Below are 26,296 nucleotides of genomic sequence, written 5' to 3'. Positions count from 1 at the left end.
ATGAAACAGAGCACTGATAGTTCAGTCCCTCTCCAACTCTTCTTTGCTATGATTATTTGGTATTGAGGATTACATCTCAAACTCTGAAGACACAGGAATTATTATCAAGTTTATCATAAGCTAGATAAATATTTCTGCCATGCAAGGAGTACTATCTGACTTCTCTTTATGACCACTGTTTCAGCAAATCCACATTGATAATGGTCAGAGTGTCATACATACATAAAAAGTTATATGCTACTACATATACAGTGGTATGCATATATTCACAGAGAGAATAAACGGCATAAAACAATGCAGAAGAGGCAGGATGGACTAGATTACCTCCAAATTCATGGAATTATAATTTCGCTTGGAAGACTGGATAAGCCTATATACATATATACATCTTAGTATATATGAATATAGAGTATACAATCCTAGTAAAACAAGATATTCCCTTGCCTGCTCTTAAACAAAGACATTTATTTAAAAACACAGCCAGTGGTTTTGAACATGACAGAACACTTCAGATGGAAAAAAACCCAGCAAAGCTCATGATAACTTCCAAATTTAAAAGTAAAATCCCTAAATTTTCTACAAGAAAGAAGTATTAAAAATAAAACACCCCAACAACAGCATGTTTAGTCTAAAATTTTCTTCATACATTGATGACAATGTTGTCTATACAAAGTATAGCTTATACTCTTTAAAAACAGAGATCTCTGAAAACTGAAAAATTTTCAGATTTGCAAATATTTGCCATTAAAAAAAAAAGGCAAGAAAAAAAAAAGGCAAGAAAAAAAAAAGGCAGCAGCCTTCTGTGGCAAGTAATTTGTAGACTACTAAGATTTGACAACATTCATCTGCTCCTTTTCCAGTCTTCCAGTCTTGGGTTGGCTTCTTCTTCCTGTACAGTCTTCCCACTGTGATGAATGGTAAGTGAAAGGCAGATCTAGACCAAAGTTATAGAAGTCAGTTTGGACAGCCACTGAGGTCTAATTTGACAAAAATCAGGCTATGTAGTGACTAATAATTACGTATTAATAATACTCCTTTTTTTCCCCTCAAGCAAAGGCCCTGTCACAAAGTAAGGGCCCCACTTACCCTGTAGTTTAGCCATTGCATCTTTCATCACCTGTCACTGTGGGGATGCACAGGAGTACTCACATACACTCCTCAGCGCCTTAGCTACTGCCTAAGAAACATACTTTCATCATCTCTCAAGTAGGGGAGAAGTCTCTGCTTTCCCTCAGCCTCTCAATTATTAACCCCCATTGCAAAGGTCTACACTTTCCCTAAATCCCATTAATGTCTCTCCTTCCCCAATTTCTTCAAAGCCTCTGCTCTTCTACCCCACTACCATGCATTATAATTTTCCCAGTCCCGTATACCTATTCACCTATTCACCAATATGTATATTCACCTATTAATTCCCTACAATAAAAAACACAAACTACTTCAAAAAACAACACACTTACATAAATCCACTAATGCAATAATCACATATTCAATTCAAAGATTCTGTAATACTAACAAGCTGAAAACAGTCTTCAAGAAGTAACCTACAAAGGTAACTTTGGACAGAGTTATTTGCAAACTACAAAATGCAAATGCAAATTACACTTGGAATATCTGAGCAGAATCAACATTTATTTTGAGAAACGAAGAAATAACCTGAAGTCATTAAGATTGTCTTGGGTTCAGCTGTAACAGTTATTTTTCTCCTTCTCAGTAGCTGGTGCAGTGCTCTGTTTTCAATATCAGACTGAGAACTATGCTGCTAACACACGGATGTTTTTAGCTGTTGCTAAGTCATACTTACTCTGATCAAAGACTTTTCTGTCTCATGATCTGCCATTGAGGAGGGGCACAGGAAACCAGGAGGAAGCAGCGACAGGACACCTGACCCAAACTAGCCAAAGGGGTATTCTGTACCACAGCACGTCATGCCCAGTATATATACTGGGGGAAGTTGCCTAGAAGGGACCAGTCACTGCTCGGGTCGGGCTGGGCATTGGTCAGTGAGTGGTGAGCAACTGCATCAGTCGTGTTTATTGTTTTTTGTTTGTTTTTTTTTTTTTCCCCTTCCCCTTTTAGTTTTATATTCTCTCCCCTTGGTGCTGAAACCTGGGATTGAACCAGAGACATTTAGACTGGCTGCACTTAAACTATGACAAAGATAAAATTCAGAAAAGGCATACCTGAAGTATACGTAGGAAGAATTAAAATGTACAAATATAGTGGATCAGCAGCAGTCATGCTACAAGATCTGGGATTCAAAGTACTTTACAAACTAAATATAACTCTTGCAAAGGAGTTGGCACTTAGTTAGAATTTTGCTTGAAAGACAAAGTAATTATTTTACAGTATTTTGTGCTGATGAAGACTCACCCAAAATAGGAGTCTGCTTTTGGATAACACATTTGAAAAATGTGGGTAGACTTTAAGAAAACTTACAGAGGAGCAATGTAACAAGGAATGAGTCCAAGGAAACTATGCCACAAGAAATTACAGCTAATTTTTGATGAAAGATGACTAAAGTTGACAACATGTTCCAGAGACAAAAATATTATAAAAGACTTGTTCATCCACTAGACACGACAGAGGACGAAAAAGTTTGCTTAAATTTCCAGTCAGATTTGCATCGGATATTAGGAAAACCACAAAGAGAAGCACTAGAAGATACAAAGACTGTACAATCATCTTCTGTGGAGGATTTAAGAAAATGTTAAAACAAGCACAGGAGAGGCACAGTTTAAGCACACTGTTTGCATTTAAGATTTTGGATTATACAATTTTATATGCCTGCTTTCATCCCTCTCTATTTATTATTCATCTTCACCAAAGCCTGGATCAAAAAGAAGAGTGAATTACATCTTCCACTGAGAATAAATCACAAAAAAGGGCAATTTGTGTTCTCATGAAATGGAAAATAGGTAAATACAAAAAATGTTGTGAAGTCTTTCAATCTGAACCTCAACAATCCCTTCACTCTCTAGTTTTTGAGGGTCATCACTTTTTAATCTAGAGAAATATTAAGATCGAAACCTTAACTCCCTGTCCATGCACAAAATATTTCTACTATGTAAAACCTTTATATGACCTAATCAGTACGTCACTTTCACTAGCAGCATCCACAGAAATGCAACATCCTCACTAGGCTACTTTTCCCTTGTTGCTCAGTTTAAATTTATGTTTGGAGGAAAAAAAGAAAGCAAAACTTATCATAATACTTCTTACCTTTTGTTATGGGTATTGCCTACGTATTATGATTTTAATTTTGAAGAAGAACTAGAAGAATTTAGAGGCTATATAGGCTTTATTAGATGCAATTATGTAGGTTATTTGGTCAGTTAGAAAAAAATTACAATTGGAAAAAAAAAATCATGTCCATTTTTACCTGGTTTGCATTCATAGAGATCACAGCATTCCCCTGGCTTTCCTGATGCTTTAGAAACCAATATATTCAAATAGCCGGGTTGGCAAACCTTCCTCAAGCAGCCTGCAGGATTGCACACACAACGGCTCGGAAGTGGACAGCATTCACCAGGAGGAGCATAACCTTCAATCAAGATGGAATCTTCTGGACAGCGAGGAGAGAACTGGACCTCACAGCGGGCCTTGGAGCAATCAGGTTTCTCTTCTGAAAGGGAGAGAAAAATCAGCATGCCATATATGTCAATAAGCTGTAAAGATGAGCTCAGATAAAACTCCCTGTCTTCTCCCTCCCCCCAAAAACAATAAAAAGAATAGGAAACTTCTGGTGCTGAACTGACTAGCAAAATTTATGGAACATGCTTAAAGAAAAAAAACCTTGGCATTTGCAAGATAGCAGGTGAATTATGGAATATTTTACAAAAATCCTAATTTGTGCAATGTGCGCAACTGCTGGACCCACACAGCCTCAAAAACAGCTGTGAAGCTCTGCATTTGGTCATGACGTTACGAAACAAGTTGTCATATCATGCGCAGCCCTGATGTTCACACCTACACCTTCAGCTTCCTAAGTTTTTCCATTATGAGCAACTGATTTTAATTGATTTATTATTATTAAGCCTAATTGACCTGAACTGAGATTTCACATATTCAAAAGGCTGGTTTAAAGTTCAACAGCTAATGTTTGGAGAGTCCATTTATTAGCAGAAGAGGATTTTTCTTGTACACGCTCCCAATTCTCACTGTAAAAGTATCGTTCCTATGTACTTCAGTGGCTTGAAGAGTAAAAGAGAAGAGGTTTGATTAGCACTGGCTAGAGGCACTATAGGTTCGAGGCACTAGCTGGAGGCACATAGCAATAAGAAAAGGAATATTGAAGAGCTAGACCAACAAGTTGGTGGGAATAGCAACAAGCTAGACAAACACTAAGGCAAAGAAAGAAGACACTGAAGAAGTTTCTTGGCCACCTAGGTAACTCTTCAAAATCTTAGAAAACAAGTGAAGATTCCCCATTCTCAAGAAAACCCAAATCTTACTGCTGGCAAAAATGTTGTGTCATGTCCTGAAATGACTAACCCACACTGCGAAATCAGATTGCTCTTGTGACTGATTTACTCTTTTTTTTTAATTACCCTTATGTTTAGGTTCTTACATACTTTATAAAACACATTGTTCAGACTGAACATTGGCCACAGAGGTTCACTGTAGAAAGCTGTATAAATAATAGATAACGTACTAGTTTCAGTATTTCAGCAGTATTCTTTAGCTTACAGATATAATCAAAGGCTTGATATTTTAGCTTTTGAAAACCTTTTAATTTTCCACTGCATGTTATTCAGTTGCGCACAGAGAAGTAATAGAACAGCAGTGCAGTGGCAGCCTTTCAAGTTCGTAGTCATGATAGACCCTGAAACTCACTGTTCGTTACTTGATCTGTCCTAGCATTATGCATCCATTTTCTGATTTCTGTGCCTAAAAGATAATCCCACACTCACACATTCTCTCTTGTGAAGTCTAAAATAGGTATAATAGAATCATAGAATAGTTAGGGTTGGAAAGGACCCTAAGATCATCTAGTTCCAACCCCCCTGCCATGGACAGGGACACCTCACACTAAACCATGCCACCCAAGGCTCTGTCCAACCGGGCCTTGAACACCACGAGGGCTGGAGCATTCACAACTTCTCTGGGCAACGCATTCCAGTGCCTCACCACCCTTACAGTAAAGAACTTCTTCCTTACATCCAATCTAAACTTGCCCTCTTTGAGTTTTAACCCATTACCCCTTGTCCTATCTCTACAGTCCCTAGTGAGGAGACCCTCTCCAGCATCCTTGTAGACCCCCTTCAGATACTGGAAGGCTAACATATTAACTTTTCAAAATGCATTTTAAAAGTGTACCTACAGTACACCAATTTGAACAATACATTTGGTCAAATACAATTTGTATTGCATTTGACCTATTTGACCAATATAAAGTTTGTCAGATGCAGATGTCAAACTGTTGAGATTCAGACTATTCAGAACTCTAGGTAAATTTATTTTGAAGACCAATGCAAAGTCTTCTGTTAAGAGTTGGTAAGATCACCTAGCAAAAATACAAAGTAAACAAGGATACATCATTATCAGCATGTGAGAAGCATTGAAAGCATGGAAGAGAGAAATTTAAACCATGGCAAGTTTTTTTTGTACACAGTGTTCACTCAGTGTTTCACAGTTATTATCCTTGATAGTCTTTTCCACATTAGAACATTGCACTCAATGTCGTTAACTCCAACAGAATACAATGGGACTCTACTACTAAATAAAGCCAGCATCACTTTCAGAGGAAATGGCTTAAATGCAAACAACCACTACCTTGCAAATGCTTTTTTATGTTTTAATACCAGGTTACATAACACCAGTAAATATTTTGCAATAAAACTAAGGTTTTCTTTTTAATCCCGTGTCACCGCTACTTTTGTGTTTCATAGTCCTGAAAAATAACCAAAGTCCCCTCCCTGCTATTATTTGTATAAATATTGTGCTTCCAAATTATGATCTCCAACTATGCACATGTTAAGACATTCTCTTCTCCATACACAGATGAACTAAGCAACAGGAAAGTCAAATGTTCTAAGCCAGGCTGGACCAGCCAACAGACAATTGTTTTTCAGCTTCCTTAACACCAATCCAATTAGCAGTCACGGGCAGGTAAAGAAGCTCTCTGCAAAATATACCATGATTTGTTTCTTGATTCATACTTGGTTTTCCTTCTGTGCAAAGGAACAAGTGACTGACCTGATGTATGACCAGCAGTATTCAAAGTGTTTCCTTGATGAGTCGAGTCCCTAATTCATTCTCTTGAAAATAATCTTTATCTTAAACATAAAAATCTAGCAACTACCAGAGTGGCATTACTATATTTTAGTTAAAAGTTCAATCAGCTGGCACCACAGGAGCCAACTGCATCTTGAGCCCAGCACTCACTCCAATATCAGAAGGTGGGAGTTTTGTTTTACTGCAGTTCAGTAAAAGTTGATGAGGGCTCCTCATTTGGATACGAGCCCTGAATAAAAGACACTGCATTTAAGCAGACACTAAATAAAGTTTCCAGATTTTTCTTCTGGTTACCTCAGCAAATGGCAAGCATACCCATCTTCCCTATTTACAGGGATAATGGTTTATATGAGGCTTATTTCTACAATTCACTGCAAACTTGTTAACATTTTCATTACTTGGTCAAAAAAGGTATCAAAATTGAATCTGTTCTCAAAATAAATTAAAGCATTAATACAGACATAAATGACACTGCTTTAGCAGGATTCCTGATTTAATTCCCCTACGTATAGCTATTTAAGATTGCATTAAATATTTAATGGCTCTTTTTTCCCTTGTTAAAAAACACTTCCAGCCTTCCAAAAGGAGCACATAAGAAAACAGGTCAGAGCAAACTGATTAAAAATGCAAGAGACCATCTTAAAAGACAGAAAGGGAGGGCGATGGTAAGCTGCATTCCACAGAAGACAACTGTGAAATTACTCACCAGTGATACTTATGCTACTTTACTCCTTTAATACACCTACAAGGGACTATTTCAAAGTAGCTCCTCAATATACCAAGGTAGATTCACAATAGCCTACCACTTCTCTGTCAAATACACACACACGCACTATGAAGCATTGACCTGCCTCCCAGATGCTTTAAGCTACTGTATCATAGAATCATAGAATAGTTAGGGTTAGAAAGGACCTTAAGATCATCTAGTTCTGACCCTCCTGCCGTGGGCAGGGACACGACACACTAAACCATGTCACCCAAGACTCTGACCAACCTCTCTATTATGCAAACCCAGCACCCTCAAAATCAAACAAGGCATCAGGACTTAATCTCCATTTTATTATCTAAATTTGGATAACAAACAGAATACAATTACTATGTGCACCCAGAAACAGGAGAACTTCATTTTTCAAAGCAGTGTATCAAACACGGAAGAATTACATTTTCAAGGGAGAAGTATGTATGTGACTTACTATGAAATAAATCAGCACTGCAAACCTATAACGCACTTATGCCGGAATAAAGAAGCATCTTAGCACACAGATTACATGGCAAGAAGATAGCATGTGTCACATTCTCCTAATACACAGCGTAATTTCCTTACAAGAACCATTTCATACAACCCTAACAATATGTAGAAAAGCATGAAAATTATTTGTTAAAGCAGATGTCTGGTTTTGTAGTTAACAGTTTGTACACAGGACACTTAACTGCACTGCTTAACGTATGGTTTTTATAAAACACTGCTCTACCTCTACCCTTGAAGCAGCTAATAGGTCTCATTTAATAAACTGACCACATTAACAAGGCAAGAAGTTAGTAATTTAATGAAGAGAGGAGTTGCACACATTTTTGCTGTTTGATTTTCACAGAATCAGACAGCTAATGGAAAAGACATATACAACTTAATCATATTTTAGTCTCTCCTTTATAAAAAAACAACCCACCATTAACAAGGTGGACAATTACTTGTCAAGGATGCATCCATCAAGCTTCTCATAAATCAAGTCTGTACAGATCTACAACTCACTAAACAAAACTTAGTTGGCTGCAAACGTTGCCTTTGTGTTCAGAAAAGCAGCATTTCAAATGACTACACAAAGAACAGAAGCTATCAGCGGGTTTGCTGATGAGGTTTCTCTGTAGGACACATAAAGGCTATTCTCTTTATAGCCTTTCATCTAGTAACACCGAAGCTGGAAGCATTCTGATATCTCTGACATCTCACCAGCCTGAGCCAACAAAGAATCTCTACACAGATAAAAGAAGAGTCTGGATCAATCAAGCTTTTTACAGACTATTTATTCTGAGCCTGTCAATCTTCAAGAAATTCAGAAATGTATCAGGAAAGATAACATTTTTAATAAACTGAACATAATCAAAACAGGAAAACTGACATTTTTATTAATTCAAAATAAGACTCCTACCCTTGGAAACAAACTTTGTCTCTACTCTAAAAGGCAGTCTCACAGACTGCTTAATAGAAAATTATTCAGTTTACCAGTGACAGTTCTATTTCTAGGTATAAATTACTACTGGTATCAGATTCGCACCAATGTGCATTTCAAGACAAACTGTATTTTCTGTAGGTCTGAAGGTTCAGACTTACTTTCTGTTACTTGGCAATTAGCCTGTAAAAAGAACCTGCCGTTACTAAGCATGTGACAGAGGGCACCCTACAGTTAATAACAACCACATAATTTACACCATGTAACTGAAAATAATAACTAAGTTACGACATACTCTGTGCTTTAATATTAAAACACATGAATATTAAAATAGTCATTTAAAAAGTCAGAATGTCTCCAAAACATTTCACATTTGCATTTGATTTTCATCTCGGAAGCACACAGGAAAGTTGCAGCATCTCAGAAGTCAAGGGATAACAACATTCAAACTGACCTTTCATTGGAACCACAGTAGATTTGTTGCAAGGTGCATGAGAGGGAGGAAGTAATCTTCAAGGGACAGAATAAAAAGAAGAAATCAAGATGTGGATTTTATTTTTCTTTTTGCTATTAACATTGGAAAGAGTCTGTCATAAAGCAACAGCCATAAAGCTACAACTTTCAGGAAGTTTCTCCATGTCAGAAGATACTATGTATTTTGATAGTTTTGTTTCCCATGACCTTATGAAGTTATTATGGGGAAGTGGAGGTATATAAAGGCAAGTTACTGAAGTCTTAACGTTACAAACAATGCTTTGAGAGAAGGTAGCTTCCTTACCTTCCCTGAATGCTTTATACAATACTCAAACTGGGTACTGGCTAGAGGTGTTTTTATTAAGACAGCCATGGAATATCAGAAGCCTAGGTCTCTGAAGCTTTTTGTTTGTTTTGTTAAAGTAGAGTAGTTGTAATAAAATTCAAACATACATACACACCCCTCTTGGCTGGTACCAAAGTAGTATGGAAACAAATGAGGGTTCCTGAAGAAGAATTAAAAACTCTGCTTTCACCTCTGTTTCAAATTCTTTTCCTTCATTATGTTTGCATGCTCTGCTTTGACACACAGAGAAAGCATATGCCACATTTAGCTAATGAGAAAAGCAGAACAGTCGAAGCATTGGTTAGCACAGCAAAGTGATCTGAAGGTGTAACCTAGTGTGGGAGAAACACAGTAGAAGACCCCAGTGGGGTTGGAAGCATCCTCCTCCTCCTCCAAGTGAAACACAACAGACCTGTGCTGTTCTGGAAACCTTTTCAGGGAGGGATTGTTATAATTTTGTCAAGACTTCGTGTGACCAGAGATGCTTTTACTCAGTCACCATAGAAACAAGGACAGAATGTTTTCATCCAAGGAGAGTGCTGAAGAGAACTATTGGAGACTTAGGTCCAAGCACTTTTGCTGAGTTACTTAAACTGTTCTACAGCTGCACCTTTAAAACCAAGATTTTACATGCACATGTATGCATGGATGTATACATATGTGTATACACAGAGAGAATAAAATTAATCTTTTCTGTTAGGTCTGTAAGAAGAATAAGGAATAAGAAGCATTTTGAAACACCTACCTTCATATTTAATTTTTCAGAGCAGTTCAAAATACAGGAAGCTTCATAAGGATGAACATTTTGTATGAATAAACAAAGAACTAAGGTCAGCATACGTGCTTTGAAGACGTGGGTTGTTCAGCTTTGCATTTTTGTTTCACTGTATACCAGTTTTGTGAAATTTAGTCTAAAATACAGCCACTTTTACTGTACAGTCTTACGGTAGCCATTGAAACACATCCCAAACAATAGACATGCTATACTGTTATACAGTGGCCGGAAGGAAATATTAAAAGGATTAGGGATAAAGAAGAAAAATGATTACCCAGCTGAAGCAGTCAGACAGACAGGGATCGATACTGGAATGCAAAATACCCAAAAGGATTTTCAAGAATTAAAAGGGCAGTTATAGTAGATTAAAAAATGAGATTACCTTTCACACAGAATATGCACAGTACTGTATACGGATGAACTGCTGCAAATAAAAAGGGAACTAGAGCCTGACCTTTTACCTATATCTGAACTTTATTTAAAATCCATTCTTCATTTTAAATGAGTTTTGCTTTGCTTTCCAGCAATCTGGCACCCTGGATTTTGCATACTACACAGTGGAGCAATGTCTCACCAGTATGATAGCCTAAACTTTTCATAACACAACAGCAACATCCTGCAACTAACCTGGGTTAAAAAGAGTTACACACCAAAGACCATCTGAGACAACTTTTACTAAATGTGCATCTTTGCAACATGGTATTCAGATTTGCCAAAGATTTTTCATTTCAAGAACCTAATAACCAGGAACAAGGGTTATGCTACTCCAAACCACTAGAGACAAGAAAGGTAATAATCCCATCTGGATTAGCAAAACTATTAGGATGGTATAATTCCACTTCCTGAACTTTTTTCTTCTCCTGTACTGAAAATATTAAGAAGAAAGGTAGTAATTCAAAACCAAATGCACACCAGAATTGCAATCGAGCCTTAACCTAAACACTGCCTACAAAGAATCAAGGAGGATTTGTCAGACATCCTGTATCTAAATGCAAATAAAGTTCTATGAAACCAATATTATTTGTTGCAGTAGTTGCATTTGGGTTCAGATCTCTGAGCTCAAAGCATTTCTCCATTAGGCTTAGAAACAGTCTGGAAAACTTAAAGGTATCTTTCCTTTTCCTGCATTTCAATAAAACCCTCCTTTTAATTGATTTTTTTTTTTTTTAATATACATTAAGGGCTTGACACCAACAAGTTAATTCAAATGTATAATCAGTAGCACCAGCTTTCTGACAGAACTGTACAAACAGAGAAGGACAGAGTTTGTTGCTTGCTGCACAGCAGATGGGGAGGTGTACCATCCCAAAGGCAGGACCCATTTCCACTAGTAATTACACTGCTTTGAGTAGCAATAAAGCCCCTTTAAACTTCAGTCCTGAAAATCCTTCAGAATTAGATGAAGAGATGAGCAGACAGCTGCCTGTGGTCAAATTCACAGTAGGTAATTCAGTTTTCAGTACTGTCATGAATGGAATAATATTGTGCATTGTGATTTCTTTATGTAAGAGAGCCTATTATTCTGGATGAATGATACTACTCCTGCTATTGCTCAATCTTTACATTGGCAAATAACTGAAATCTCCAAAGAAAGAAGGAGTATGTAAACAGTAACGCGGTGGTCTCAACTACAGAGCCAAGACTTTAAAGAATGCCAAAACATTTTGGAAGTAAACCAAAAAATGAAAACACTAAATTCTTAACTAGTATCAACTGCATATACTTCAATGACTTACAAAAATGTGCACCAGTAGTAAATTTACCTAAAGCATAAAGTATTATGTATTGCAACAATATAAGCAGCTGCAAACCAAGGTAATGTTGAATGCACACCAAAACGATGATGAAGCATTTGTAACAATTCATACATATTCACTGAAAGAGGAGTACTACAACACACATCTTGATGGGCAAGGGAGAACGGGATCTTACTTTGAGCATACAACCTACACCCCGCAAAGGACAAACACCTCTGGGGTTAGCTTCTAAGGAGTACCCCCAAGTAGTAATCTCAAATCACTGTTTACTTCCTAATCAACATCTGGAAACATAAGCATAACAGGGACCCAGAAAACACTTGCATTTGCAATAAATGCAAACTACAATCAAAATAAATATATGATTTTACAAGGAAAAGAGAATTCACATACATATGAAGTTAGCAACCAAGACAAAACTCAGAACAGCAAGAAAAGCCATTAATTTCTAGAGCTAGATTTAAAAAAGCAACCAAAGTGTAAAAATTAACTTAGAAGTGAGGGGTTTAATATTCAAAGGAACACAGCTTCTTGTTATTAGTGAAATTGAATCAACCTCTGCCTGCCCTTCAGTTAATAAAAATGAATTTAAGTGCTTTCTTCAAGTTCTCTGATCTCTGCTAATATAAAAAAAAATAAAAAATAAAACCAACAAAAAACCCACAAAGCCAAACCCACACATAATAAAACAAGGACTTGAATGCCTTAAGATACTTCTGACAGTAAACCTTATTATGCAAACTAGCTTTCCTAGCTATTATGTTCAAAGGATCTCTGTCTGTTAGCAGCTTAACCACACACTTCTTAAAACCCTTCAGAAATGGGTAACATCAGAAAAATCAACCCTGCTCAACATTTCATTCTTTTCTTTACTAACCCAAGATAGTACAGCTGTTAGAAAGTAGGAAGAATGGTGTAGTTTCCTTCTTTTAGGTTAAACAGAACATGTCTAATGAAGACCAATTTCCAAGTGTTTTGAGGCATCTTCATCCTCCCACTACGTACTATTGTGCCTCTCCATTGACTTCTGTGTTGGCTTCTTCCTAAATTCTTCTAAATAGTCTCTCAAGTTTAAAATTTAAATGCATTTCTAACATACAAGATTATCCATATTACCAAAGATCTTCCAGAATTCTTACTTTTTTTTAAACATGAATATTTCTATTAAATTGGCCTCCCTAGAATGACTTTTAATACCAACAATTATAGCTATTACTTTGCAATTCACCCATTACAAAGCATGCATCAACTTACTGAACAGAAGTTCTATGCATTAGACAACAGAAAAAGAGCTCCAGCCTTAGTAAGAAAATATAACAGCCAGTATAATTCTGTGTGGAATCTATACTGATGCAGTGAGTTCTTATGTAAAAGTTTTCGCTGCCTTGAAGTTTGAAGAGATGCTACAATACTTCTACTACATTTCCAGTTCCAAGAAAAATTGTCAACAGGAAACAATTACTGAACAGCTCAGTCCTTCAGAAAAAGTAGATTTATTTTTGTAAGAAAGTGACACTTAATGAAACCCTAGTTGAGAGCATTCACTGAAGACAGACTTGGTGGATATTCCACATAAAACATTATCTTCTCTTCAAAGACAAATCTTCTAATAAACTGCCTCATCTGACACTTAAGACGCAAGAGGGACAAATAAGCATCACATCTGAAGACTTGCTTGTAAAAGAAGATAAAGCACCATTCTTTTGTTCTTACACTAGAGGCAATTTCTCATAGTCTATGTAAAAATATGGAATATTTAAAATATAATACTCTCTGAAGATAGGTTTACTTGAATACAAAGAACAAGTGCACTAGGAAAAATAAATGAAGCACTTATATATCACACAATTAGTTTTGTTAAATTCTAAGTTCCTGTCTGCACTACCCGTTTTCAGTGCTAGCTTGGACGGGCTCGTGTTTCTTCGTGACTACCAATCACGCAAATACAAAAAGAAAAAAAGTATTTATTGTGAAAATAATAAAATACGAGAAGCAATAACAAAAGGCAACAAGAAACACAAGAAATTTAAATTTTAGTATAAGTTTAAGCTTGAGAAGACAGCTGTCCAACTGTTAGCACTAAAGTTTTTGAGAATCGATTAGAAAAAGAAACAGACAACTAGAAATGTGAGACTCATCTTACTCTTCCTGCTTCCAAACTACAGGAGTATCCTAACCAGAAATATCTACATATCTGGGGGAGTGCGGTAGAGGGGGGAAGCCACATAACGCATATGCACACATGTATTAATAACCAACCCTCAAACAGACTAAAGACTACAAGGAATCACAGTAGAGTAGGAAAGACAAGCAAGCTGTGCCATTCTGTAATGCTGGCATACAAAACCCAGTGCAAGAAACCAGATTATTTTTAACAGAAACTGAGAAACATGCAATATCCACAGTCTTTATTCCTCACAGTCACTGACCAGGTGCCTGCATACCTATGTACCTATGCAGGTACATAAATGAAATATGCAAAATAGACAGTATCAATTAAATGCAGCTTCACATCCATCATACATTAAATGCTACTAGGTATCACCACCCTGTTGGATCCTTATTCTACCTCAAAGAAGCAACCTCCCACAGAGAGAACTAAATGTCAAAAGTACAAAAAAGCAGAAAGTCAGAGCTTACGAAGTACTAAGCTTCTGTTAACACTAGTTACAAGGATTATGCTGACTGCGGTAGTCATTAAACTTGGACCCCTCTTCTCAAGCTGAATGAATGCCAACACCTTTTATTATGAATAAAAGACAGCGAATCTGGAAAAAGACCAACAATCCTAAGCCAAATACGTAAAAATAATCTCTCAATTTCAGAATATTGTTGGCTGCAACACTCTCTAATTAGATTCAGTTTCTGATCTCATTTGAAGCATAAAGTTGTGTATTAACTAGGTAGACAGGCTGTTTCCAAGAGCAGCTTAAAGGGGAATGATCTAGATGACAGCAAGCATGCCAATCCATTTTTCCCAAGTGTATTGTTTGGACTATTTTTCTTCTTTTTTTAGCAGAATTATCAAAGTAAAGGAGTATCACAAATTACCCTGGCTCAGAGATTTAATCTGATTCTTTACCTTGTGCTTTCCGTATCTTTTCTTCTTCATTATCCTTTCCTGTTCAGTTAACCACTTACCATTTACGCCTACTTTAAAGCAAAAGCCTGAAACTAGTTCACATCTTTTTTTAGCCGATTGTCTTTCTTACCATACATCTCCATTAGTACAATAGACAGCAACATACTTGGTTTGTGTAACAATCTACCTTAATACAAAATATTATTTTCTCTTAAACACTTTTTATTGTGTATTTGTGGCATTTGCATACCAGCTTTGTGGCATTTTGCATACCAGCTTCCACAACACAAGTAGAAAAAGAGAAAACTAAAAAGTTCAGACGAAGAAGCATTTAATCAGCACCATTTCTCGGGGCATTTTGACTAGGCCTCAAATACAGATATAATTTACAGGCACCATAATGCAGGTTACATACCTTTGTGGAACATCATGTACAGTGAGAGAAGTTACTTTCCGGTAAGATTCTCATGATGGCACTCCTTGCCTAGGTTTGGGATTCAGCCACACCCAAAGCCATTTTTAGATCAAACTCTGGGAAGAGCATGGCTCAGGATTTGGACACAATCAATGCACATTAATCTTACTTACAAATTTGCAGCAAACGTGTTAGTGTACAGAGTATAAGTTTCAGCGCCAAAAGACAAGGCATGCCGGCTTACTAATAAGCTGGTTGCATATATGAGATGACACCTAACCTACAAAAGTAATATTAGCCTCTCCAAAAAAGGAAAAAGCCACCAATGATGCCTTTGATGACCTCACACACTCCCCACTGAACCTGAAAAAAACCTATAAGTAGTAAGAGGACAAATGCAGTTTTGAAAGATAACTAACAAGTGCCCCGAGGAAGGGACTGGCTCTGTACACTCTCATGTTACAATGACAGCAATCCTACCTCATGAACACACTCCAGCAGGCAACATGAGCAGGAAGAGCAGAATTATAATTGAGAGCTCTTGTAAAAAAATTGTATCTCTAAAGATGCAACAATGCCTACAACCAAGATACTGCACTGACTCGATAAACTCATGCAGTACATTTCAGAAATCCAAAGGCTCAGAACATATTCCTGCACACAGGCCAAGCTGAGAACTGGCACTGCACAAGTCAGCAAAGCCTGAGCACTGCTAACCAGGAAAGCCTACTGACATCCAAAAAGAGAACAGAAAAAAGCAAAAGCTACAAAATAGCTTCACCATATTTCATAGCTGCTGTTCCTTGTACATCTCAAAGCAGAGCGATGCTACTCTGAACAACACTGTGTTTCCATTGTTTTTTCCCACTTGGCTGGCAAGAGACACCAGAGGGAATAAAACCTAGTATCACATGATGAGTTATTTCACTTGTCTCTGAAGATACCTCCTCCATGGTGCACCTCAGTGAACAGCAGTCCTCACAGTAAACCAGCAGCAACAGAAGTAAATAAGAATGAAAACTGCTTCTCTAGTCTCAAAAAAAGACCTTTATCGAAAGGAGCTGGAGGTGGTGTTAATGAAGGCGGTATTAATAAGGTGAGTTTTAAAAGAAACTTTTCATTAGCACAACTCAAAATGCATACTTTTTTTTTCAACAAAATGACTAAATCGCATAACATACCATATGGTATTACTGCTGACAATCAAACACTTCTCTTTTCTTTCTTCCAATCTATGCAATGCATACATTTTCTCAACACAAAATAAATACTTGCTTTCATGGAAATATGGATCAAGACTTACAAAGACTCAGAAATCTCTGTAATATAAGCATGCAGGAAGACAAGATTAACTAATGCTGGTATATTAATAAACGTAAAATAGAATGCAAATATGCCAAGTCTGTAACCTGCAAAGCATGCCTTCAGAATCTCATCAACATAAAAAGAATAACTGAACTACAATAGAGACAAGTTAGAAATTTTACTCCATATTTCTTACCAAATGCATACCTTCCCATACGCTGTCCCATTAATGCCTTAGGTCAATGCTTAAAAGGAAGCAAAGCTAGTAAATTTAATAAACCTCTCACATACTTAACTTGCAGTACTGATCCTGACCTAGTGCTTAACCTACCTAATGTCCTGTGAATAAGGCTTTTAAGTATTACCCTGAATACACTAACCTCTCATTTCACATAATTTTTCTTGACTCACATTGTAGATGAAGATACTTCAAAATAGCATTTATGCACAATTTCAAAAAAAAGGTAAAAAAAGAAAAACAAACCCAAAACAAAACAATAAACCTGAGTCAATGTCATGTTCTAGCCACAATTTCTATTATGCTGCAAGACAAGCTCTACTTAGCTCACACTTAAAAATGGACAGCAGGTCAAGCTTAAATAAACTGTAAATGCAGAGTTTAAGAAACACAGAAACATTCTCTTTGGGAATAAATTATCTAGCAAAATCTAAGAACAAAGCTGCAGTTAGTGTAAACTGCCTTAGGTGCTTGACTTTGCAATCAATGACTTTGAAGTACTCGTGTTAATTTATACTGCCTCGTGCTCTGCACATTATAATGTGGTAGCCAACAGTACTGAGTAAAAATAAAAAACATATTAAAACCCACCCCAAAACTCCCACAACACCCTGAACAAATAATAATAATGAAAAAAAAAGCATCATGAGAAGAAAAGCAAACAAAAACAGACTGAAAGAACTAATATATAGCTAAGCAGCCAAACCAAGAAAGGATGCTCCAACAGACAGAAAATTCAGAAGACCTAGGACAAAAGTTTAGCACCATATTGAACAGGACTGCATTTCTATTCCTAGATTCAGTAATTCAGACAAGCTATTTTGCTTCTGTTGACTTCTCAATCCATCACTCTCTTTATAAACACAACTGGTCTGAAAGTGCAGGGGAACTTACTCTGCATCTGGTGTCACACTTTGTGCAACACATGATCTTTTGTTCAGTCAAGATCCCTAGGTGCTACAAAAAACGAAACAAAAAAAACCAGCCCTCCCCCCTGATTAAAATGTATCTGAAAACTTTGCTAGTAAAAACTTTGCTAATACAGTTGCTAGTAAATCTGTATATTCAGGAAAAATTCACACAAGTTCTGCTTGAACAGAAAAATTACATCCGAGTATACTTCCTTGACTTGAATGAGCTGCAGAGAAGCAAACACAAAGTACTATCAAATGAATATTCACTCATCAGTCACGGGCAAGTATTTGCTAACTGGTGTTTTGCAAAGAAACTTAAGTTTACCAAGTATTAGGTAGTTGAAATTCAGACTAAACCGAAGTATGATGAATGAATTTTTCTTCTAATTAACCCTTAAACCTAAGTCTGTATACTCGCAATGCAATTAGTTTGCCAGAAGCATATTACACTGATTGGAATAAAGCAAGAATGGAAGAAAACACATTTTTGGTTAATCTTTCATGAACAATTTTTTTCCAGAAGGCAGCTTTTCCAAAGGCCAGGGAGAAGGGTCAACCACTATCCCAGCAGGGTGAGCTCTGTGGAGTAAATTTTCAAGCTGTCCCAAAGGCACCATAAGAAAGAAGATAAAGATATAGAAGATGGAGGCAGCAGCTAAAACAACCATAGAGTAAGAAGCAGTAAAATTATGTCTCAGAAACTGTCTAGCTGACATCATATAGAGAAAGATAAAAAACATTGTGTGACTTTTTGCAAGAGAGTGAAAAACAACTCAGGGTGGCCCTTAGTGTCGCTCATTATCGTATTCATTATTGCACTATATTTTCCATCATCAAAAAAACCAAGCTGAACAAAAACGGTCACTCACTAAGGGGATCAGTAACTCTAAAAGGCAGGCTTGTCAAGTGAAGAACCTGATGTTCAACACAACAGTATTACAGGGTCATCAAATCTCTTTGACAAAAGACTACTTTATTTCCAAACATAAGCCACAGTAATGATACTAGCAACTTTTACTTGTCCATGTTGACCCACAACAAGAAGCAGGAATATTAACAGCAAACTGCATGCCTGGGCTACAGTTCACTGATGTGAAGCCTGTGCTCTTCCATATGTACTCGCAGTTCTTTAAATTTTCATTATGAGCACCCTAATCTATAAAATAAGACATCCACCAGAAAGTAGCTGAATAGCTGAGGGAAATATCAAGGATATTCCCTCTCCAAACATTTTTGCACCTGACATTAAGAAAGACAATATTGGATTTTTCTTACACAGGACTGTGAAGCCTAATGATTAAGTGTTCAAGGCCACAACAGTATGCATCATGTGTATTGTCTTGTATATGCTGCTTTGTAAATACAGCAACAAAATGCCTCCCCCCCCCTCAAGACAGGAATACCCTTTCCCTTTGCAGTGATTGTCCAGCTAGCTTTGTTTTTTTTTCTTTCTGAAGGGAGTGTGAAAGGTGTAGGAGGTGTCCAGCAATGTTTAGAACAGGTCCTGTGGAACAAACCCTAGCAGGTAATAAGCAGTCACAACTGCTCTCAAGAATAGTAAGTGTTAAGTAAAAATTCTCGGCATTTTCCCCAAGGCAAGCCATTTCAGAACTCTCAAGGCAAGCTCAAGCCCCTCCATCACTTTTGGTGACTCTACCCTTTCTGAGGCTGACACTTGCGGAGTAATTCCAGTACAAATGGATGTCCTGACACCTCCTGGTGCCATTCCCTACTCAGAGCAGGGCTGATATTCAGTCAGCTGCTCAGGTCCAGGTGAGCTTGGGCAACCCCGAGGATAGCACTTCCAACCCCTCTCTAGGAAGTGAGTCCCTCCAAATTGACCAGCCTTGTAAAAAGCACCTCCCAACATTGAACTGGAATGTTCTTTGTTGCAGCTTATGTCTGATGTTTCTCACCCGTCTACTGTGCAGCTCCATCTTTTCTGTAAACAAGTATGAGGCAGCTGAAGACTGCAATAAAGTCCCTTCTGCTGCCTTCTTCTCTTTAGACTGAACAAAGCGTATTCTCCCTGTAGATCGTGTTCCGCAGCCTCCTACTCAAGCATCCTTCTTGCTTTAGGGATCCCAAGTCAGGTCATGTGACACCTGACAACGTTTTACGAGTGATGAAGAGAGGGTAGGAACGTCTGTTTCCCATCCTGGCTCTGCTGGCTGCCCTCCTGCTAATACACCCTGGCATGCAGTTGGCTGCCTTCACCGCAAGGGCACACTGCTGACTCGTGTTCAACTCGCTGCACTGTCAGCCTTGGTCAGGCTAAGCCATTATTCCTGCCTGTGACAGGTAAGCTTTCTCCCTGCTGAAGTTTTCACGAGGGCAGAAATTTCTACAGTTAGTTACATATTGCCCTATTGGAACCTCTATTTTTTTTATTAGTAAAACAATTTAAGGTAGATTTTTCATCTCATCATTAACTTCTACAGTCCAGCAAGCCAAACACAAACTCCAGAAACACTAATTATTTTCTTTTGGTGCCAGATGCTGATGACCAACAAATGTGATCAGGGAAGTTCAAAGATACTATTTTAAACTTGGATTCATCTCAGTTACGTCTCCTGAAGCTGTTCAGATGTTCAGCCGTAGCACAGGCTTATACATCGCAAAAAAAAAAATGTAAATTTATGTTGTTCATAAATTACTACTGTAGTGGGGAATTTATGCACTCCTCATCTCTTGTGTCCTGACAATTACCTACTACAGATAAGGTCTACTACCTTACCTGTAATAGACAAATTCTGGATAAACAAGAGGAAATTTTCACAGTACTACACGCTGTTTACTGCTCTATTGATAGAGAAGTATTTATTATTTTTGTTGGGAACTTCAGCTTGTTTAGGCTATGAAGGAAACAACCCTGCTTAGCAATTTTTCATCCAGCCTTCACACAGTCAGATCACATGGCAATTTCTGATATTGATCTAAAAATTAACTCCAAACTTCATTTGTTAGCTAAAAGTGAGCTATATGGACACTAATGTGCAAATAAGCTTCCGTCTAGAGTTAACATATATTCTTCATTAACTTACTGACTTAAGGGGATAGTGCCAGAAGCATTAGGATGAGTTATGACAACCTTTCGTCTCAACCGAACGCTTCTATTTCTAATACTTGAGCATGGGGTGGAGGGGTGTGTGCTGGGGGAGAATCTGTACTGAATAACAACTGAGGAGGAACATTAATAGTCTTTCCCTCAACTCCAAAACCAATTTGTCCCAAAATACTTCATATAATATTAAATTATCCTAGAAGTTCATCTGCTTCCAAGAAAAACCCCAAAGACTTAAGAGCTAGCATAATACAACATCTATCGTCAACCCCTTCACTCAGGCAGTGCAGCCCCTCTTCAGGTGCCTGTTCTTGTCCAGACATGCCTGAAAAGACTACAGCCTTGTTCATACAGGTCAAGTAGAAGGCATGTCCCAACATACCAAACTTCAATCCAACACGTTACATTCTTCCATCTAAACACACCCACCTACACTAACAACCACAGTTCAGCTATGAGAAACTTTCTGTTACACTGAGTGACAGGCTGACTGCACAAGTTGTACGGACACATATGACACATATCAAATCGCAGTGACCACACAGAATAACTAAAGAGTTATGTATTATGATTCAATGATTCTATTTATACCTACACTGTGTTTAACTACATATATTGCTGGCCTACAGTAACTTTTTATTAGTGAGCAAGACTTCCAATAAGAAATCATTTTTTGCTTCCACTACAAAGCGCCTGCCTTTGAAAAAGACTTGGTTGTGATGAACAATGAAATAAAACAAATACACTTGTGTTCATGCCCATGGTCACAGCTCTGTGTTTGCCCTGTAATATCAGGCATACTGATTCTCCAATAGCTGATTATTACAAAACATAGCAGTGAAGTCATGAACTGAAAATAAAGGGAATAAAACTGCACAGTAGCCAACAGTAAGTGTGCAACATTTGTTATAATAACAAGGCTCAGATGCTATAGCTACATCACTTCTGTGCTTCAAGGACACTATCATATATCATTTTTATGTCACATTTTATACATGCAAAATGAAAACTGGTTTTGTAAATTTGTAATTCAAGCGGTTTCTTTTAGAGAGTTCAAGTATTGTTTTTCTTCAGATATGTAATACATATTACTATAAAAAGAACTTGTATATTAATCTATGTATTACATTAAAATATTTAAAATTCAGATCTGCATATTGAGCGAGACGAAACATGTAAAGCACCAGGCTTTTCCCCTTCTGAAGAACAAAAATACTGGAACGTTGTCTCCCTTTTAAAATCAGAATTTTGTTCAGTATTTTTCAAACAGGAAATAAATACTATTTGGACTTTAAAAGAAAACTTACTGAGGACATGTTGACAGAACACTAGAATCTTATATATTAAAGATAAACATTTTGCATATTAAGTCATACCTAAATATTCACCTTACAACATATGTTTGTGTGGAGCAGAGACATTTCAACTGCAAGTTCACTGCACTCTCATAATAGATCCATTCAATTTCAGGAGTAGTAGTATCAAACAAAAGGTACTGTAACACTTTAGATTCTGGAGCAAGAAGTCAACGTGAAATACAGAAGCAAAATACCAGACCTAACGTGAATATGTTGAAGTCTTTAAGTAAGCAAACTCTTACAGCATGCATAGAGGAAAAAAAGCCACTGGCAGATCTTAAAAGCATGTGAGTCTAGGTTAATCCTTCACATTGACTTGAAATCTTGAGCAGGCAATCAGCCAAACTTTTCAGGACTTCGTTTAGATAGACCTTCATAAATGAACTGGAGTTCTGTCATGGTTTAACCCCAGCACACAGTTTTAAGTGCCACACAGCCACTTGCTCACTGCCTGTCCACCAGTGTGATGAAGAGAGAACTGGAAGGGCAGAAGTGCAAAACCTCATGGGTGGAGATAAAGACAGTTTAATAAGGCAAAAAGAGAAAAAGAAAAAAAAAAACAAAACTCCCCAAAGAAAATAAATCCAAGAAGAACAAAAGATGCAAAAATCCCAATTGCTCACCAACACACAGTCCAAGAGCGATAGCAATGCTGACAAACCTTCCCTCCTCTTCTTTCCCCAGTTCCTGCTGCTGAGCACAATGTTGTAGGGTGTGGGGTACCGCTTTGGTCAGCTGGGGTCAGCTGTCCCTGTTATATTCCCTCAGAAATTCCTATGCACCCCCAGATAACTCTCTGGTGGGGTGGTAGGAGAAGCAGAAAAGGCCCTGACTCAGCATAAACACTGTTCAGCAATTACTAAGATACCAGTATTCTATCAACATTGTTTTCCATCACAAACCCAAGACATAGCACCATACAAGCTACTAAGGAGAAATTAACCATCCCATCCTAAACCAGCGCAAGTTAACAGAATTCAGTTTGCAAGGTAGTCTTCTGCTGCATTCACACATGGAATACACCTTTACCCCACATGCACACACAGGGTACACCTTTACCCACCCCGAACTACACATTTTAAAGAGATTAACCCTCTCTGGTTATTCCAAGACATTCAGTGAGGATTAGAATTTAGGTAAACCCTGTATTTCCCTATTAGAGGAATGTTTTCCCTAATGTTCTCAGATCAGCTCTGTCCACATCACAGTCTAGACATCAATATATTCATTTTCAGCCTCACTACTGTTGCCTAGTAAATAATTTAATGCAGAAACATTTTACTTCATGACAAAGGTAGGAATACTTTTAATATACATATACATCTCAATACGTATTTATGGATCCCTCCAAATGTAACTTTACTTGTACCCCATGAACTCCAGGATTTTTGACAGACATTTATTTTATAAAGTTGCATTTATTTTAGAATAGAATATAAATTTGCATTGTTTGGAACTGCATTAATTTATCATGGGAAGGATATTTATTACATTCACCACAGAAATTACTGTAAATAATTTCTAAAACTAATATTTTTCCAAGAGCAAGTTATGAATCTCTATCTGCACTGATACAGTGAGTCAAGACCCAACTTACTTGGTATTTGTTAACAAATACATGAAATTTGGCAACTATTCCAAGCCTGCAGAAATGGAAGGTGCAAAGACCCAAACGTTTGCAGATCTTCTTTGCCCCTTCTCCTCTTTGAACACCAGTCCCTTATCACATCCCCATCTACTCCAGTTCTTCCTTTCTGAATTCCTGACACCATTTCCTTTATTCCCAGTCTTCATGTTTACGTTCCTAGTCCTACCTCTTCAATACTCTTATTTCGCCTTCTTCAGATCCCATCCTTATTGCTTCCAGTTCAAACGAACTCCTTCCACATGCTGTCTGAACTTGAGTGGAGCAGTAAGTGCACAAAAGTTTGTCCTTGCTTTCAATACTTACACCTGACAACACAGACCTATGAGGCTGCACAAAATCCTCCTTGGTTTTCACATGGGCACAGCACCCTGAATCCTCAGACAACTGAAAAAGGAACTAAGTTTTTTCTTAAATCTCTACTGAACCTTGTTTGTGCAAACATTTTTTGATTGGTTTATATCCTGGCCAACCACAAGCAATGTCTCTTTTGACAGATGCCATATCGAACCCAAAAGGGACAGACAATAACGGAAAGAGTATACAGAATACAGATTCCCTGCCAGTTACCATAAACTACAAAAATCATCAATGCCAAAGTTAAATCTGATGTACAGCATGCCGTGGCAGAGACTCCTTGTGAAAACACTGCATGAAGGTTTTGGTTTTTTATTATGAACATCACAATGCACTTAAGAAAAAAAAAAAAAAAAAATCAAAGAAAACAAAACCTGAACTTAAACTGATCATTCGCTTTGGGATTGCACTTTGTTGTTCTCACTTTGGTTTTAAATCATCCAGAAGTAGATGTATCAAAGAGCACTTCAATTTTCACATTTAAAGGTCAGCAAAATACTACCCGACTAAGGAAAAATTATTTAAATTGCTGAATTACCCCAACACTAGTCATAACTTGATCCCTGCCCACCTCATCTCACATAGGAAAGGCCACCAAGAATGCAGAAGAGCACAGCAACTACCATAGCAGTTTTAACAACCATTTGTCTTGTACCACACAATGCCTACAGAAGGAAGCAAACCTCATCTACCTTCTTAAAAAGATTTTTAAGTTACACATTTGCCTATGTTTAAATACATGCAGAAGAATAAGACCTCGTCATTAGCTTGAAAGCACACTTGACACACACAATCAAAAACCCCCAAAAGGCAGCCAGAATCAGTAATTGTCTAAATAGCTTTCTGAGATAGTAACGGAACTGAGAGAGCTAACAGTACCAAATTCGCACCTGAAACATGATTATAAAACAGGGTCCTGACCTAGCTCTAACATAGAGAACTAAATAACCAGTGTATGTGCGTATTTGTTATGCATGGTATGGCTGTACCAAAACCCAACTGTAGCAGTGCCTTAATGGCCTAAATCATCAAATTTTAGGCAACTTCAGTTATTGCTGGTTTTCTTGATTTCCTGAGATTCCATGAAGTTAGCAAAGCTTACACAGTGCTTTACATAATGCTTGCACAACTGGACTACTCTTTCTTAAGCAAGTATATTACAATATGTTATGCTTTTAATAAGTACTTTATAATTGCCGTATTATTGCCTTTGAGAAACCAGGCACATGTGCAACTGCACATTTGTTCTCCTCAAACAGAAACACAACCAAGAAAAACTTCTCTCAAATTATATTCCGAAAGATCACCTGTTCCACACGCCATGGTACAACGCTTTTAGGCAGACTGATACCTAGCAAGAGTCAAACCCCTGTATATGCCTCTCCCTAAGTTTCTTTAGGTTACGTATCGGCCCCAGAGGGGTTCCTAAACACCTGGATGAGGAAAAAGAATAGCGTGTGGTGATTATCACAAGGGGACATTCCTGAAGAACTTGGGCTTTAAGCCCTATCCTGGAGATCAGCATCTACAACATGCCAGCAATTTCTCATGGTAAAAGACCATTTCCTTTTTTTTCCTTAGGAATCTACAGTAAGCCCACACTCACCACAATATGGAAGAAACTCAGGTTCAAATCCTCTTTCTGCATGTGACCCAAACACTGCATTTTTAAGAGCATAATCATCACAGCATTTCACATAATATAATAATAATAACATAATATAAAAAATATAATTTTTCCAGTTGAGGCTCCTTCATTAGGCATTAAAAATTAAAGTTTCCTTCCCTCTGCATTATGTTGCTCAGGGATTAGAAGCTTCATTTCACTGTAAAAGTTTCCATCCTTTAATTAATACTTATGTTTTTATGCAGAGTAAAACAGTTTCATCCACAGATAAAGACAGAAGTCACTTTTGACAAATCTACTGCAGCTTAATATAAGAACCTGGAAAGAAATAAGACTTGCCAATTCAGTTCCTGTAACTGTTCTTTCTGGGGCAAGCACAGGTGCTTTAGAAATCAAGAAAAAGCTGTTGACAATAACTGAACACTGAAAGTAACACAGTTAAATATACAGATAAAACGAAGAGAGAGAAGGCTTTAGCCTTGACAAAGTATGAGAAGAACAGTTTGATACATGTCTTAATTTGATGCGATGCTT

At 37.4% G+C, this 26,296-nt stretch overlaps 1 protein-coding gene across 1 annotated transcript in view; it reads right to left on the bottom strand.

Moving 5' to 3' along the window:
- Positions 1–26,296, bottom strand: part of CRIM1 (cysteine rich transmembrane BMP regulator 1) — a 189,216-nt gene that overhangs the window by 98,284 nt on the left and 64,636 nt on the right. Inside the window, exon 3 of the mRNA XM_057415453.1 lies at positions 3,383–3,625. Coding sequence (XP_057271436.1) covers positions 3,383–3,625 — 243 coding nt within the window. The remainder of the gene's footprint in view (positions 1–3,382; positions 3,626–26,296) is intronic.

This window comes from Pezoporus wallicus, unplaced genomic scaffold (genome assembly GCF_028554395.1).
Source record: "Pezoporus wallicus isolate ANWC-B61680 ecotype Strahan unplaced genomic scaffold, APGP_CSIRO_Pwel_v1 contig_5352, whole genome shotgun sequence".
Lineage (NCBI taxonomy): Eukaryota > Metazoa > Chordata > Aves > Psittaciformes > Psittacidae > Pezoporus > Pezoporus wallicus.
The sequence above is the reverse complement of the archived record's forward strand: the minus strand, read 5'-3'. Positions and strand labels throughout refer to the sequence as shown.